The 18,000-nt window shown below is 43.0% G+C and overlaps 1 protein-coding gene across 2 annotated transcripts in view; it reads left to right on the plus strand.

Annotated features, from left to right (window-relative positions):
• ATAD2B (ATPase family AAA domain containing 2B) overlaps positions 1-18,000 on the plus strand; it is a 170,917-nt gene that overhangs the window by 50,663 nt on the left and 102,254 nt on the right. For both annotated transcript variants that reach the window (XM_074947518.1, XM_074947519.1), the window contains exons 9-12: positions 4,641-4,739; positions 6,946-7,057; positions 7,513-7,628; positions 9,404-9,578. In XM_074947518.1, the coding sequence (XP_074803619.1) occupies positions 4,641-4,739; positions 6,946-7,057; positions 7,513-7,628; positions 9,404-9,578 (502 nt within the window). The remainder of the gene's footprint in view (positions 1-4,640; positions 4,740-6,945; positions 7,058-7,512; positions 7,629-9,403; positions 9,579-18,000) is intronic.

An 18,000-nucleotide genomic window follows, 5' to 3' on the forward strand; every position in this document is an offset into this window, starting at 1 on the left:
AAAACAATCCCTCAGCTGATGGAAAGACCATCACAATGTGTGTGCAGGAGTCCCATTTGCACATCCTCCCGCAATGGACGGTCATCATAATGATGGATGTGTCTCTGCTAAAGTGAGGAGTTCAGCTAAACACTCACACGACTCAGGGTGAGTGGACGTTGCAAGAGACTATGCTACCCATCAACCTCCTGGAACTTAGAGCGGTCAGATGCCCCTGTCTCCAGTTTTTACCACTTATCAGGGTCAAACACATGGAGGTCATAAAGGACAACTTATGCATGTTTTACATCAGTTGGCAAGGAGAAGCAAGATCCCCCTCCTTCTGCGCCAAGACTGTCAAGCTTTGAAATTGGTGCATATGCAACCAGATCATCATCACAGTGGCCTATCTCACAGGGGTTGAGAATGTGACCATGGATGCACTTAGCATTCTTTCAAGACCATGAGTAGGAAATAGACCCCAGCATATTACACCACATATTCCATCAATGGGGCACCCCTCAGATAGACTTGTTCTCCACAGAGTTAAAGAAGACATATACCCAGTTTTGCTCAAGAGGCGGACTGGGTCACCAATCCTTGTGGGATGATTTTCACCTTTATTGGTCGTCAACTCGCCTGTGTGCGTTCCCACCATCTCCTCTAAAAGCCACAGTTATGCTCAAAATAAAAGAGACAAAACTAGAGTCATCCAAATAGTTATGACTTGGCCCAGACAAATGTGGTTTCCTTACCTTGTACAGCTGGCTGTTTGGTCACCAATCACTCTTCATGCTGAGCCCCCCAACCTGAAGCAAATACTCACCAACAACCACATACCACACAACAGAACCACTAACCCAGGAACCTATCCTTGCAACAAAGCCCGTTGCCAACTGTGCCCACATATCTGTTCAGGGGACACCATCACAGGGCCTAATAACATCAGCCACACTATCAGAGGCTCGTTCACCTGCACATCCACCAATGTGATATATGCCATCATGTGCCAGCAATGCCCCTCTGCCATGTACATTGGTCAAACTGGACAGTCTCTACGTAAAAGAATAAATGGACACAAATCAGATATCAAGAATTATAACATTCATAAACCAGTCGGAGAACACTTCAATCTCTCTGGTCACGCAATCACAGACATGAAGGTCGCTATCTTACAACAAAAAAACTTCAAATCCAGACTCCAGCGAGAAACTGCTGAATTGGAATTCATTTGCAAATTGGATACTATTAATTTAGGCTTAAATAGAGACTGGGAGTGGCTAAGTCATTATGCAAGGTAGCCTATTTCCCCTTGTTTTTTCCTACCCCCCCCAGACGTTCTGGTTAAACTTGGATTTGTGCTGGAAATGGCCCACCTTGATTGTCATGCACATTGTGGGGAGAGTGGTCAGTTTGGATGAGCTATTGCCAGCAGGAGAGTGAGTTTGTGTGTGTGTTTGTGGGGGGGAGGGTGAGAGAACCTGGATTTGTGCAGGAAATGGCCCACCTTGATTTTCATGCACGTTGTAAGGAGAGTGGTCACTTTGGATAGGCTATTACCAGCAGGAGAGTGAGTTTGTGTGTGTGGTTTTTGGAGGGGGGTGAGGGGGTGAGAGAACCTGAATTTGTGCAGGAAATGGCCCACCTTGATTATCATACACATTGTGAAGAGAGTGGTCACTTTGGATGGGCTATTACCAGCAGGAGAGTGAGTTTGTGTGTGGGGGGGCGGAGGGTGAGAAAACCTAGATTTGTGCTGGAAATGGCCCAACTTGATGATCACTTTAGATAAGCTATTACCAGCAGGAGGGTGGGGTGGGAGGAGGTATTGTTTCATGGTCTCTGTGTATATAATGTCTTCTGCAGTTTCCACAGGATGCATCCGATGAAGTGAGCTGTAGCTCACGAAAGCTCATGCTCAAATAAATTGGTTAGTCTCTAAGGTGCCACAAGTACTCCTTTTCTTTTTGCGAATACAGACTAACACGGCTGTTACTCTGAAACTCTTCATGCTGCGCCTCATTTCCTCTCCCAGGAAGGCGGGAAGATCCTTCACCTCAATATCACAGTGCTTCTTCTCAAAACATGGTTGGTTGATGATTCACAGGATTAGAGACTTTCTGCTTTGTAGTAGTACTGTTTTTACTTACTCTGAGCAGGTAACAGTCTACTTGCTATACACTCTCAAAAATGGACAAGATTTGTCTGTTGATGTGACCTCATTGCTGCAAGATATACTGGACTACATCCTGACTCTAGAAAGGTCAGGACTATTGATGAGCCCCATAAGAGCCTACCTGGTAGCCATCACAGCTTTTCATCCCCCCCCCCCGGCCGCCATTTTTGCCACCAAACATCAGCGAGATTCCTCAGGGGACTTGGAAATCTCTATCCACCAGTCCAGCTCCTGATTGGGACCTCATTCTGGTCCATAAATGCCTCAGAAGACTACTGTTTGAGCTGATGGCTACCTGCTCACTGCTCTGTTCATCAGTGAAGAAGGCATTCCTGATATCCATCACATTGACATGACAGGTTGGGGAAATAGGGGCCCTGATAACATGCCCCCTTTTACGGTATTTTTTTAAGGACAAGATCACGCTGCAACTCCATCCCAAATTTTTACCTAAAGTTTCTTCTGAGTTTCATATTAACCAACCGATTCACCTTCCAGTCTTCCACCCCAAATCGCATCTAGATAACCAGGAGGCACTGCTGCACATCCTGGACATCAGGGGAGCCCTTGCCTTCTGTTTGGATAGGACAAAGCCCTTCAGAAAGACCCACAGATAGTTTGTCTTACTAGCAGATAAGTCAGAAGGGTCTGCAATCTCTAATAAAAAAAACTTTCCAAGTGGGTATCTGGCTCCCATTAAGTCTAGGTACAAATGTTGCGATATTCAAACACCTTTGAATATATGTACTCCTTCTACAAGGTTCATTTCCATCTCTGTGGCATTCCTCAAGAATATTCCCATATTGAGGTATGTGAGGCTACTACTTCGGTGTCTACACATATGTTTGCCGAACACCGCTATAACTTGTGACAGAGCTGCTACTGTGTTTGGCTAGGCTGTAGTTTCTTTGGCACTGGACTCGACTCCAAAGCTGCCCCTGCTTGGTAGTCACTAGAGGGGAGCACCCGTAGGGATACTACTCAAATAAATGGTTACTCACCCTGTACAGTAACTGGTTCGTCAAGATGTGTTCTTAGTGGTGCTCCACTACCCATCCTCCTTCCTCTCTGCTATGGAGCTTTGCGGTAGAGAAGGATCTGAGGTTGGTTTGCCCGTGCAGTGCTGTGTAACAACGGCATGGGGCATGAGGCTGACTAGCATGTATGTGCAGGCCGAACAAACTCTTCTATGAGAAATCTCCAATCAAAGGCGCAGGGGGCGCTAGCACACCTAGCGTGGAGCACCCATAGAGAGAGACAGCTCGAAGAACTACTGTTACTGCCCAGAATAAGTAACCATTTCTTCTCTGTACTTTCCTTGTCTGTAAGAAAAAAGACAGGTTGGAGGCATTATGTATTTAAGCCATAGTCCTCTTTAAGATGGTATTAATATCTCTTAGATTCCAAATTTATGGCAGGGATCCCAAAGACAGTGATTACTGCCTCCCTGCAACTTTATCTGGTCTACTTTGCCTTTCCATTTTATCCTGTTTAATGCTGTTGTAGAGTCTTCCATAAAAACTGGCCATAGTGACATACTTTCCTGTCTGATTTCTCTTGGTGGTCAGATTGTTGAATTTGGCTGGCTTTATTTGTGTCTCAGCTAGAATAGCTGAAAAAAATGCAGTTACCACATTCATATAGGTGATGGAACTCTATATCCACTGAAAGATCCTTGGCAATTACGTCTCTGGCTACTCTGTCCGGCAGCCAGATGCTCCTGTTACTTCATACAAATATAAATGAAACAGCTTTTTTTAGCAGCCTAAATTCAAACTGCATTTGTCTGTTTTTATGTTTCTGTCTAGGGTCTAATACAGCTCCCAGTCTTTTCAAAGAGTTTTCTCTAGGTTACTGTACTCAAATGAAGAGAAGTTACCTGTATGGATTTTGAACAATAACCTGTATTGCCCATTTTATTTTTCTTTACTTCGGAATTGCAAGTACAATATAAACAATTTCTAAAAATATTTTACTGTTCAGTATGAAAAGCGTTTAGAAAAAGAAATGGTCTATAAGACTTATAAGAACTCTGCAATTTAAAAAGAAGGAATTTAAATAGATAAGATTTTATACTCTTGATGTTCGTGTTCTGTTAGCTTCAGAGAGAGATGAGCGATGTAGCTCGGAGGTTTTATCAGATGACAGGTCCATTAGAAACCTTAAACTCTGAAAATGTTTGATATTATCGCTCACTTTTTTCCATTTTGGTGATGTGGAATGAGCCACATGTCCCTAGGGCTTTCTTCCCTCTCAGAAATGTTCAAGTTGGAATCAGACATCTGTGGAACAATATAAGAAGACAGAAATTTCATTCTCAGACTGTTTTGATATGCTAACTATTTACGGAACAAGAAGTTGCTAAAATGTCTGCTAGACTTGAATGGTGTTGTTACATACATCCTTTCTATTTTGTTTTAACATTTTTTTTAAAAAAAAAAGTGAAATGCATTATTAACTGCATGTTTATTTGTTCTTTAAATAGGAGAAAGAAACATGCCATTCATAGCAGTGATACAACCTCTTCAGATGAAGAACGCTTTGAAAGGAGAAAGTCTAAGAGCATGGCCAGAGCAAGGAACAGGTATCACAACTTGCTGAGTCTTTGGGAGGGCCAGTTTATATGGGCCTGGCAGGAAAAAGCAGAATTATGGTGTCATAGTCTAGTTAGTGTGAAAAGTGATAGTTTGATTCAGAAAATTATTTAGAAAAGTTACCCCTTACCTATGAAGCTTCAATAAATTTAACTTACAACAGAAGAATGAGGGGGGCTTGTCTTAGTTACTGAACAAATATTAAAATAGAATATATATATATATATATATTATACAAATATATTACTGAACAAATAATGCAATATAATACTGAAGTGCTCACTGATCAACCCCTGGCTCTGCCACAGGCCCCGTGCCCTCGCTCCTCCCCGCCAGAGTCTCCTGCATGCCATGAAACAGCTGATCAGGAGGTGTGGGGAGGGAGGGGAAGGCGCTGATCAGCGGGGCTGCCGGTGGGTGGAAGGCGGTGGGGGGGTGTGGGAGCTGATGGGGGGGCTGCTGACATATTACTGTGGCTCTTTGGCAATGTACATTGGTAAATTCTGGCTCCTTCTCAGGCTCAGGTTGGCCACCCCTAATCTAAGATGTAAAAGGTACTATGGTGATAACTTAATACAGAAATTAACAAATTCCTCATTTTATCAGATGGGGCTGAAAAGGTCCTGTTACTAGACTGGGGGGCTGTCTGGGGCCCCAAGACCCTCTTTGTTGCTTATACTTCTGTAGGCTGTAGACAAGCAGTATGAGTTCTGGGAGTTGTCTTAAAGCCCCATCCCCATGGAGGTCTTTTCCAGCCATGACACTGGGTGCCAACCAAACCTTTCTTGTGTCATATTCTTCAGATTTCTGCTTGCATTTTAGATGGACCCTTTCCAACAGATCTGTTCTTACCCAGTCTGGCAGCTTCACCTACCAATACAATACTCTCCCTCCCCTGTACTTCCAGCTCACCCTCCACGCTCCTCTCCCATCTAGCTTTCCCTCATTCATTCCTACATCTCCCCTCTCTCTCTCCCCTGTCTCCTCCCTTCCTCTCCTTTTCAGCACAGATCCCCACACAATTCTTGGATCTCTATAAGTAATACCAAGATAAACATCTAAATATTGATATAATTCTGCTGATGCTAGAGGGTTGTGCTGCTTTAACTATATGAGTACAAAAACTGTGTCAGCAAAGCTCTCTGTCTCCATCTCCTCTTCCTTCTGCTGATCATCGTTATCCTCTTCTCACCACCATGCCATTCCTTTCTCTCCCTCTTCCATCCTGAAGAACCTTGAAACCATTAAAAAAAAAAAAAATGAACAAAACCTTTGAGAACCGGAATGTCTTTTTAAAAAAAAAAAAAAAAAAAAAGTGCACAATTGCTTAAGAGCGCTTTGTCTTATATTAGTAACCTTTGTCCTCCTGGCTCCCAATCTGTTCCCTCTGTGTTTGTATTCTTCCTTATATCATCATGTCTCCTTAGATGATAAGGTTTTTAGGGCTTCTTTATACTTCATAAAGAAGTTAAACAAGCATGCAGAAGTTAAAATAATCTTTGTAGGTCAAATTTCCTCTCATTGGGGATTAATTAGTTTTATTAATTCTTCAAGATATGTTTTTCTTGACTGCTGCTTTCTGTGAACCCTTTCCTTACCACTCTAAATTTAAGTAGCTGTGATTGCTTTATTGTAAGGCTCTCCTTTTTTTCATGTTTTCACCTGGTTGGGTTGGGTGGTGTTTGTTGGTTAAGAAATATATCTTAGTACAGCTTTTGTGGTTGGGTTCTGCTTCTTGAATCATAAAGTTATCTTCATTGTATTTTAGGAACCTCTTTGTACATCAGGCTGTCATTACTAAAGAACAGTATCTTGGTCATTCTAGTCCTCTTTAATTTTGATTATCTTGACAGCCCTGGAATGTGTGGTGTTGTTTTTTCACTCTTCTTCATTCTTGGTGATCCATCGGAGAGTGTCTACTTTTGTTCTTTCTTTTTCATTCATGTTATCTTAACCCAGTGAATTTCACCACTGTTACTGAAAATTGCTTTGTAGTTTTAAGAATCAGAATCTTAAATATGTTGGGTCAAGTTGAAGGGGCAGGAACAAACTTGTTTAGCTTAATGTTGATTTTGCTTGAGAGGGATAGCTACACTAGTATCTTAATCTTCTAGTTCTGACAGTTACAGCCATCTTTACTTGTTTTATTGCTGATGTATTCAACATCAACCTAAATTGCTTGCTTTTGTCGAACAGATGTCTGCCTATGAATTTCAGAGCAGAAGACTTAGCCAGTGGAATCCTGCGAGAACGAGTAAAAGTTGGTGCAAGTTTGGCAGATGTAGATCCAATGATTCTTGACAAATCGGTAAATTTTGTTAAGACTTGTCCCTTTTTTATAATTATGCATTTAAGATAATGAAGATTAATCAGAAATCCTAATTGGCAGCTTTGTGAAAATCAGAGTTGAAGTGCATGCAAAATAAACTCTCAATGTGTTGCTGTTAACTAGTCTGTCTGTTCACCAAGTGTTGTCCATTCACCAATTTTGGGCCAGAAAGCACTTGCTTTTGGTCTGTGTGCATTTCTCTGGTGAAATGCATCATAAAGAAGCAAACAGGTCATATTCACAATATATTTTTCTTCTGCTGGTTATCTCTAAACATAATTGCATTTCTGAAAGTCAGTGGATTCTTATTTGAATTTTTAAGTTCGGGAAAACTTTACTGCTTTAGTTACATACATTTTTGCATATATGCTATGTTAAAAATAAAAAGTTCTATTTTGGAAAGTTGTTGCTTTACATGTTTTGTGTTTTCTTAGGTGCGTTTTGATAGCATAGGTGGATTGAGCCACCATATCCATGCATTAAAGGAAATGGTAGTGTTTCCTCTTCTCTATCCAGAAATCTTTGAAAAATTCAAAATTCAGCCACCAAGGTAGGTGGTTTTATTCTTCGTTGCTGGGTTGTTTTTGTTTTTTTTTCATTGCACCCCCCAAAAGTACTTAATAGGATAACATGTAGAAGACTGGTCCTTTCTCTGAAGAGCACACAAGGACAAAAGATGGATAGACAAGTGAGGATTATACTATACACCAAGATTAGAGAGGAAAGAAGACGTGGATTACAGAAATAGATTATCTCTTTTACTTGTAGGAGGCAGGTGTATCTTTGTGGTTTAATTAGAGAAATATTTTTTTGCAGGCTGCTGCAGAAGTGAACTTTTTTTTTCAATGAAGTGAAGGTTGGAGCTTTGACATTAATTTTGGAAGCATGTTTCCAGTCTTAATCAGCAGCATGATGGCATGGAAACAATTCTGGATAAAGGAGACAAAAGAGTTATTGAACTGGTGTTATTGACAGAGCAGGGTTGAGGGGACACTAGAAGAGACCAGATCAGAGAATTAATCAAGGCTGTGTGTGATACAGGGCCTTGAAACAAGGACAGTAAGTTTAATGCACAGTGAAATAGAGTCTAAGATATGACCGATGGCCAGATAAGTGTTGAAGCAATGGGCAAGAGATGATTTTGCCAGCAGGTTTTTAATGAACTTGAGGCAGCCAGGTCACACAAACTGTTTTTGTTACTAATTTTGTGCTGGTTTAGCCAAGTTCCAAAACAGACATCCTGCTATTGAAGGATTCAACTGGGTAGGGGAAACCAGTAGGAGGAACCAGTTGGAGAACATGAAAATTTTTTGAATGATTAATTGCCTCTTGCCTGAGAGTCTTAAGTGAAAGACACTGTTCTGACTTAATCAAGTTGCAGAATAAAAAAATTAGCAGGTAGTATAAATGTTTTTCTGCGAATAGAACTTAATTGACAATGTTGTTGTACAAAGCAGACTGGAATCCCTAGCTGTATTGTTCCTGTCATGCTGGCATTAGTCAAAACTTTTTGTAAAGAAGAAAAGTGATCTCTTGAAGATATGAAAGGAGCATACATGCTTTATAAGAAGGCTATTAAAAAATATTGAGGTTCATGTAAAAACAAAAATTAAAGAACCTCCCCCCTAATATGATTAAGCCAGCTGCATTCTTTTATTTTTAGTGTAATGAAAATTGGTGGGTTTATTTAAAGTCAAATTGAATATCAGTGTTTCTTTTATGGAAGCAATCTTTAAATAACATTTGTATTCTGGTTTTAATCCTTATGGACAGGCATTTGAGGAGCTTAAAAAGATATGTGGAAACTTTGTAAATTGGGAATTTGATTAAAGACTTTTTTGATTTTAAGAAACTAGCATTAGAATCTACTTCTATGTAAGCAAATATCAGTGAACTAGCTCTGGTGTTTTTGCAGGTTTAACATTTGAAGTATCCACCTGATATAAAATAACCCTTTAGATTCTTAATATCCACCGGATTACTGTGTGCTTTACAAAGCAAATATGTAATAATTTGAAAGCATGAAACAAACTTGCACTTTTCATGTTATGAAACATGTATGCGGAAACAAATTTTAAATTCTGATGTAGCACAAAATTTTAAATGAGGAAGAAGAAACTAATAATACAAAATACAAGACTCAGCTTAATAGTTTTTCATTTCTTTTAGTTTGTGGCATCTTACAAAATCTAAGATCAACTTAAATGTGCCAAGTAATGATGAAAAGATTAGTCTTTTTTTTCCTCTCTGGGCTCCCTATCTTGAAGTTTTACAAGAGACATAAAATAAATTTTGTGACCATAATATTGATCCATTTATCTTCAGGGGCTGTTTGTTCTATGGTCCTCCTGGAACAGGTAAAACCTTGGTAGCTAGAGCTCTAGCTAATGAATGCAGTCAAGGAGACAAAAAGGTGGCTTTCTTTATGAGAAAAGGAGCAGACTGTCTCAGCAAGTGGGTTGGTGAATCTGAAAGGCAACTTCGTCTCCTCTTCGATCAGGTTAGAAGATGTTCAGATACTTTTGATATATTTTTTTTTCTGTATAATATTTTTCATTGCAATGTGTTTCATGCAGCCAAAATTGTCTTTGGATAAAAGGAAACTTTTATATAAGTTACAGTACAGGGGAAAGTATTTGCTATAGTTTTAAATTTAGATGAAAATATAGAGGAATAGTGATGAAATTGTATTGCATTGTATCTAGGTGTTATCAATCAGGATATATTAAAAAAACAATGTAAGAGGGAGCTTCCAGACCTGTCCAGGACTACTAATAGCATAGTTGGCATGGTGATTGTGGGTAGAAATCACAACAGAATGATTTGACCTGGTGTCTGGCTGGCATATTCAGGGCATATACTATGGTAAAAATTGATTTCGGAATTGTATCTTTGAGAGTATGCTTCAGACACTTTTTAGTATGACCAATCCTTTACTCATTCAGCTAGAGAGGATGATAAAGTGGGGAGAGATTCAGGTAAAACAGTGGAATCCAATCTCTTGCACAAATGCAGGTTTCAGATATAGGTACTTAGTTTAAACAAATATAATACTGTAGAAAAATATGATGCTTCCTATAATTAAGAGACTTCGACTTGTAACTTCTTAATATTTTCCAGGTAAGGCTGTGACGGGGGGGAAAGACTTCAGGCAGTAAGAGGTGCTAGTGGAAAATCAGGAAGTACCTTTTTTACTTAGTCTGGCTGCAAAGCAAAACAAAAAATTATGCCCTTCTTCATCACTTCAGAGCTTTTAAAAATATTTTGCTTTTGTTTTACATTAGAAACATCAAGTCTGATCTTAAAACTTTCTATTCTTGGAGGATTTGCCATTCTTGTTAAAAATGGGAATATGGTATCACAGAAGGATGAAAGATGCAGCTTTCCCAGGTCCGGAAGGAGGACGTAGGGATGTTATTGGTTGTTGATATTCCTTCTCTCAGAAGTTCAGGGCTAGTGGCACTGAAACTCAGGTTTGTCTGATGTAAAGTCACATTCCAATTCCTCCAAAGTTTTCCCTAGTACTTGAGCAAGAAGAGAGAAATGTGGGCGTTCAGTGGGGATTTTCAAAAGTGATCAGCACTGGCATAGCTCCAGTATTAGGCCAATTCTGAGGGCTTTTGAAAATTCCACCCTGTATTTCTAATATAAAACACAAGCAGAAAACCAAATTGTGGAGGCTGTCTTCATGACTCATAGAAGAGCATTAAAGGTAAAAACAATGAACATAAGAATGGCCATACTGGGTCAGACCAAAGGTCCATCCAGCCCAGTATCCTGTCTACCGACAGTGGCCAATGCCAGGTGCCCCAGAGGGAGTGAACCTAACAGGTAATGATCAAGTGATCTCTCTCCTGCCATCCATCTCCACCCTCTGACAAACAGAGGCTAGGGACACCATTCCTTACCCATCCTGGCTAATAGCCATTAATGGACTTAACCTCCATGAATTTATCCAGTTCTCTTTTAAACCCTGTTATAGTCCTAGCCTTCACAACCTCCTCAGGCAAGGAGTTCCACAGGTTGACTGTGTGCTGTGTGAAGAAGAACTTCCTTTTATTTGTTTTAAACCTGCTGCCCATTATTTCATTGGTGGCCCCTAGTTCTTATATTATGATAACAAGTAAATAATTTTTCCTTATTCACTTTCTCCACACGACTCATGATTTTATATACCTCTGCATTATCCCCCCTTAGTCTCCTCTTTTCCAAGCTGAAAAGTCCTAGCCTCTTTAATCTCTCCTCATATGGGACCCGTTCCAAACCCCAATCATTTTAGTTTCCCTTTTTCTGAACCTTTTCTAAAGCAAGTATATCTTTTTTTGAGATGAGGGGACCACATCTGTATGTAGTATTCAAGATGTGGGCGTACCATGGATTTATATAAGGGCAATAAGATATTCTCCGTCTTATTCTCTATCTCTTTTTAAATGATTCCTAACATCCCATCTGCTTTTTTGACTGCCGCTGCACACTGCGTGCACGTCTTCAGAGAACTATCCACGATGACTCCAAGATCTTTCTCCTGATTAGTTGTAGCTAAATTAGCCCCCATCATATTGTATGTATAGTTAGGGTTATTTTTCTCAATGTGCATTACTTTACATTTATCCCCATTAAATTTCATTTGCCAATTTGTTCTTCAATCACTTAGTTGTGTGAGATCTTTTTGAAGTTCTTCACAGTCTGCTTTGGTCTTAACTATCTTGAGCGGTTTAGTATCAGCTACAAACTTTGCCACCTCAGTGTTTACCCCTTTCTCCAGATCATTTATGAATAAGTTGAATAGGATACGTCCTAGGACTGACCCTTGGGGAACACCACTAGTTATCCCTCTCCATTCTGAAAATTTACCATTTATTCCTGCCCTTTGTTCCCTGTCTTTAACCACTTCTTCTCGATCCATGAAAGGATCGTCCCTCTTATCCCATGACAGCTTAATTTACAAAAGAGCCTTTGGTGAGGGACCTTGCCAAAGGCTTTCTGGAAATCTAAGTACACTATGTCCACTGGATCCCCCTTGTCCACATGTTTGTTGACCCCCCTCAAAGAGCTCTAATAGATTAGTAAGACATGATCTCCCTTTACAGAAGCCATGTTGACTTTTGCGCAACAATTTACATTCTTCTATGTGTCTGACAATTTTATTCTTTACAATTGTTTCAACTAATTTGCCGGGTACTGATGTTAGACTTGCCGGTCTGTAATTGCCAGGATCACCTCTAGAGCCCTCCTTAAATATTGGCGTTACATTAGCTATCTTCCAGTCATTGGGTACAGAAGCTGATTTAAAAGGACAGGTTACAAACCATAGTTAATAGTTCCGCAATTTCACATTTGAGTTCTTTCAGAACTCTTGAGTGAATGCCATCTAGTCCCAGTGACTTGTTACTGTTAAGTTTCTCAATTAATTCCAAAACCACCTCTAGTGACACTTCAATCTGTGACAATTCCTCAGATTTGTCACCTACAAAAGACGCTCAGGTTTGGGAATCTCCCTAACATCCTCAGCCGTGAAAACTGAAGCAAAGAATTCATTTAGTTTCTCTGCGACGACTTTATCGTCTAAGTGCTTCTTTTGTATCCCGATCGTCCAGGGGCCCCACTGGTTGTTTAGCAGGCTTCCTGCTTCTGATGTCCTTAAAACACATTTTGTTATTACCTTTTGACTTTTTGGCTAGCTGTTCTTCAAACTCCTTTTTGGCTTTTCTTATGACATTTTTGCATTTAATTTGGCAGTGTTTATGCTCCTTTTTATTTACTTCACTAGGATTTGACTTCCACTTTTTAGAAGATGCCTTTTTATCTCTCACTGCTTCTTTTACATGGTTGTTAAGCCACGGTGGCTCTCTTTTAGTTCTTTTACTATGTTTTGTAATTTGGGATATACATTTAAGTTGAGCCTCTATTATGGTGTCTTTGAAAAGAGTACATGGAGCTTGCAGGGATTTCACTCTAGTCACTGTACCTTTTAATTTCTGTTCTTAACCTCCTCATTTTTGCATAGTTCCCCTTTCTGAAATTAAATGCCACAATGTTGGGCTGTTGAGGTGTTCTTCCCACCACAGGAATGTGAAATGTTGTGTTGTTATGGTCACTATTTCCAAGCGGTCCTGTTATAGTTACCTCTTGGGCCAGATCCTGCACTCCACGCAGGACTAGATCGAGAGTTGCCTTGTGGGTTCCTGTACCAGCTGCTCCAAAAAGCAGTCATTTAAAGTATCGAGAAATTTTGTCTCTGCATTTCGTCCTCAGGTGACATGTGCCCGGTGAATATGGGGATAATTGAAATCCCCCACTATTATTGAGTTCTTTATTTTGATAGCCTCTCTAATCTCCCTTAGCATTTCATTGTCATCACTATCACTGTCCTGGTCAGGTGGTCGATAATAGATCCCTACTGTTATATTCTTATTCGAGCATGGAATTACTGTTGTGATAGACCCAGGCCAGTTGGGTACAGCAGAGTAGCAGAAGGCAGATATAGTGGCCACTGGATTAACAGTTTTCTGTTCCCTGACTGACCAGAGCAGGAGCTGATCCAGACTAATGAGAACACCTGACTCCAATTAACCTGCAAAGAGCCAGGTGAGACCATTAAGCTAATGTGACCACCCGACTCTAATTAAGGCCCTTCTGATTCTATAAAAGGGCTCACTCCCAGTCAGGCAGAGGAGAGGAAGTGCGGCTGAAGGGCTGGTTAATGAAGACACCCTCAAGTCATTGGTAAGGGAGCCCTAAGGTAAGGGTGAAGAAGGGAGAAGCAGGAGAGCTGTGGGGAAGTGGCGCAGGGAAATGTAGCAACTCTGGCAGTGAAAGGTTGGCTGCCAACAGCTGCTACCATTAGGGTCCCTGGGCCGGAACCCGGAATAGAGGGTGGGCCCGGGTTCCCCCCAACCCACCACTACAAAAACACCTCCTGGGAGGGGAAAACAGGTCCCTATCAGGACAGGAGGCTAAACTGTTTTGGTATGAGGCCATAGGAGCAACAGAGACTGTGGGAGTTATCTCACCAACCTCCTTGCTGGCTTATGATGAAAAGGGCTCAGTAGACTGCATCCTTGGCCCTAGAGAGAGAAGGGTTACATGGAGGGTTGCAGTGAGCCTCTGAAGCTAGCATAAACCGCCTGGAAGCGTGGGAACCGTGGGGACAAGGTCGGAGGTCTGCCACAACTGGTGGTGGAGTGGGATTGTGATTGCTCACAGTGTGGCGGAACAAAGCGTTTTTTTTAATTAAAAAAAAAAGGCACTAGGATTTTTGGTTTTGGGTTTTTGTTTGTACCACAATGGAGGAGGTCGTAAGAGTACTGGTGCAAGCCACGGTGGCCCAGCAGGAGGCAACCTGGGCTCAGACGATGGTGCAACAGGAGTCCATGAGGCTACAGCAGGAAACCAACCAATTATTAATGAGCCAGGCAACCCAAGATCAAGCCCTCCTGCGTGAGGTAATGGACCAGCTGACGAGCCTCACCACCCAGGCCCAGGGGTCTGAACCCTGAGGGCCACCGGTTGTCTGCCAAAAATGACAGCAGAGCATTACATAGAGGCATATCTCCTCTCATTTGAAAGGTCCGCTCAGCATGCGGCGTGGCCCCAGGAGCAGTGGGCCAGCATTCTCGCCCCTTTTTTGTGTGGAGAGGCCCAGAAGGCCTACTTTGATCTGCCCACCGAGGACACCGCTGACTATTCCCGGCTGAGGGAAGATATCCTAGCACGATCAGGGGTAACGGCAGCGGTACAGGCCCAGAGGTTCCAGGAGTGGAAATACAGGGAAAATAAACCTCCGAGGTCCCAACTATTCAACCTCATACACCTCGCTCGGAAATGGCTATGGTCGGAGGCATGCAGCCCGAAGGAGATTTTGGAGACTTTGGTAATGGACCATTACATGCGGGGATTGCTGTCTGTGTACGACGAAATGATCACATTGGTGGAAAGACGGATGACAGCCAGGGAATTGACCGAACTCTCCAAGGAAGGCCCCTCACAAAACAAACACTCGACTCTGATCCTGGAGGGTCGGGTGGCCAAATCCCCAGGGAGTCCTCGGTGGAAGAAGAGGGGGAACAAAAACCAGCCGGGAACCCAGAAGGAAGGAAAAGGCCTGAGTGGGGGGGACACTGGGACTAAACCCCTTAATCCACGTGATAGGGGAGTATCTAGAAATAATTATAAGTGTTACGGGTGCAGGGAGTTGGGACACAGTGGGGGATGGGGCAGACCCATGCAGCCTACTCAATATTGTAGGGGTTGCACTCACCCCACATAAATATACAAGGCGGGGTGAAGTTGAATGGGGTAGAAACCATGGCACTCGTAGACTCGGGGAGTGCTATCACCCTAATTGGGTAAATTAGTGAAGCGCAGCCAGTTAATGCAGGCTAAGCTTACGGGGGTAACCTGTGTCCATGGGACTTTTAGTTACTACCCCATCATACCAGTGAAAATTGAAATTCAGGGAAATGTCACCGGGGTGAAAGCAGGGGTAGTTCCAAACCTCCCATACCCCGTGCTCATAGGTAGAGATTTCCCCGGGTTTGGAAACTTGCTCCCACTGGAGGAATTGGAGGGAAAGGAGCTCCCCGAACTTCAGGAGGCTTCCATGGCAGAATGTCACCTCCCATTTTTTGCGGAAATGTCCCAGGAGCTATTCCCTGTCCCGGGGAAAGGCAGAAAAGACCAAGAGAAAAAGAAGGGTGGCTAAGGCCTTGGGTACCGAAGCCTGATACAAGGACAGAGGGCTGCCTGTGTAGGCAGACGTACACAGACAACCCCCCAAGACAAAGGAGGGGTCAGAGACGGCTTCCAACCCCAACCTTACGGAGCCAGCCGAGAGGGCAGAGACAGATCCCTCAGAGTTTGGGCTGATAAGCAGCAGGAGAGAGACTTTTGGATAGGACCAGGTGGAAGACCCAAGGTACGAGAACGCCAGGAAGGAGGTGGCTGAGGTAGATGGGGTACCTATAGAAGGAAAGGCCTGAGGGGCCAGGGCCTTATTTTGTGATCAAGAGGAATCTTCTCTACTGGGTCGTGCAAATGCAGGAGTAAGAGCTACACCAGCTCCTAGTACCCTGGAAACACCAGAAGGCAATATTAAGCCTCGCTCACAGTCACCTTTTTGGAGGGCACCTGGGAGTGGAGAAAACCCAGGCGCGAATCTTGCGCAAGTTCTTCTGGCTGGGGTTACATAAAGACGTCCGGTGGTACTGTGCCTCTTGCCCCAAATGTCAACTGCACAGCCCTCATCCAAATCTAAGAGCTCCTCTGGTACCCCTGCCGATCATTGAAGTTTCGTTCAAACGGATCGCCATGGATCTTGTGGGGCTGCTAGAGAAAACTACCCGATGCCACCAGTATGTCCTTGTTATCCTAGACTATGCAACCAGGTACCCAGAAGCTGTCCCCTTACGAAACACAGCTTCCAAGAGCATTGCCAAAGAATTAGTGGTAATCTTTGCCTTGGTAGGGCTACTAAAAGAAATCCTCACAGACCAGGAACACCATTCATGTCCAAGTTGATGAAGGACCTGTGTTCCCTGCTCCATGTCCAGACCCTGTGGACCTCAGTTTACCATCCACAAACCAATGGTCTTGAAGAAAGATTTAACCAGACCCTCAAGACCATGATAATAAAGATGGTAAGCAAGGATGGGAAAGATTGGGACAACCTACTGCTGTACCTCATGTTTGCCATCCGTGAGGTCCCCCAAGCTTCCACCGGATTCTCCCCCTTTGAGCTGTTGTGTAGACGCAACCCCCGAGGCATCCTGGACATCACCAAGGAAATTTGGGAGGAACCACCCAATGAGGGGAAGAATGTAATACATCATGTGCTATGGATGAGAGACTGGATAGCCCAGGTCACTCCCATAGTGAGGGAGCACCTAGAGAATGCCCAAGAGGCCCAGAGAAGCTTCTACAACTATCAAGCCAAGGTTCGTCAGTTTCAGCCCGGTGACCGAGTAATGGAACTGGTACCCATGGCTGAAAGTAAGCTGTTGGCCCGGTGGCAAGGGCCCTATGAAATAGTCGAACCCGCAGGGGAAGTAAATTACAAGATGCGACAACCGGTACATCGAAAACTAGAGCAGATATACCATGTCAACTTTCTGAAACCCTGGTATGCGTGAGAGGCATGCACAGTGGTTCGAGAATAGCTGCACCCAGGAAACAAAAATCCTGAACAGGTGAGGTGTCTCCTGATCTAAGAACAGCCCAGAAGAAACAGGTAACTGAGATGATTGTCCAGTATCAAGATGTATTCTCGACAAAGCTGGGTCGCACAACCGGGACATATCACCATATCATCACGAACCGTGGGGCCAGAGTAACTATGAGGCCCTACTGGGTGCCAGCAGCCAAAAGGGAGGAAATAAAAGCGGAAGTCAGGAAAATGCTGGAGATGGGGGATCATCGAAGAATCCCACAGTCAGTGGTCCAGCCCAGTAGTGTTGGTGCCCAAACCTGATGGCATCACGAGGTTCTGCAACGACTTCTGTCAACTAAACGAGATATCCCAGTTTGATGCCTACCCTATACCCCGCATAGATGAACTAGTGGACTGTCTGGGGAATGCCCGGTACTTGACAACCCTAGACTTGACAAAGGGGTACTAGCAGATTCCCCTAGTCAAAAATGCAAAGGAAAAGACAGCGTTTTCCACACCAGAGGGTCTCTTCCAATATACAGTTCTCCCTTTTGAACTACATGGGTCCCCAGCTACCTTTCAGTGCCTCATGGACAAGTTATTACGCCCCCATGCCAGTTATGCTGCGGCCTACTTGGATGATGTGGTGATTCATACCCCAGACTGGGAGACCCACGTGGAAAAAGTGGGGGCGGTCCTTGATACCTTCAGGCGAGCTGGCCTTACGGCAAACCCTGTTAAGTGCACCGTAGGGTTCACGGAGGCCAAATGTCTT

This window comes from Natator depressus, chromosome 3 (genome assembly GCF_965152275.1).
Source record: "Natator depressus isolate rNatDep1 chromosome 3, rNatDep2.hap1, whole genome shotgun sequence".
In the NCBI taxonomy this organism is placed as follows: domain Eukaryota; kingdom Metazoa; phylum Chordata; order Testudines; family Cheloniidae; genus Natator; species Natator depressus.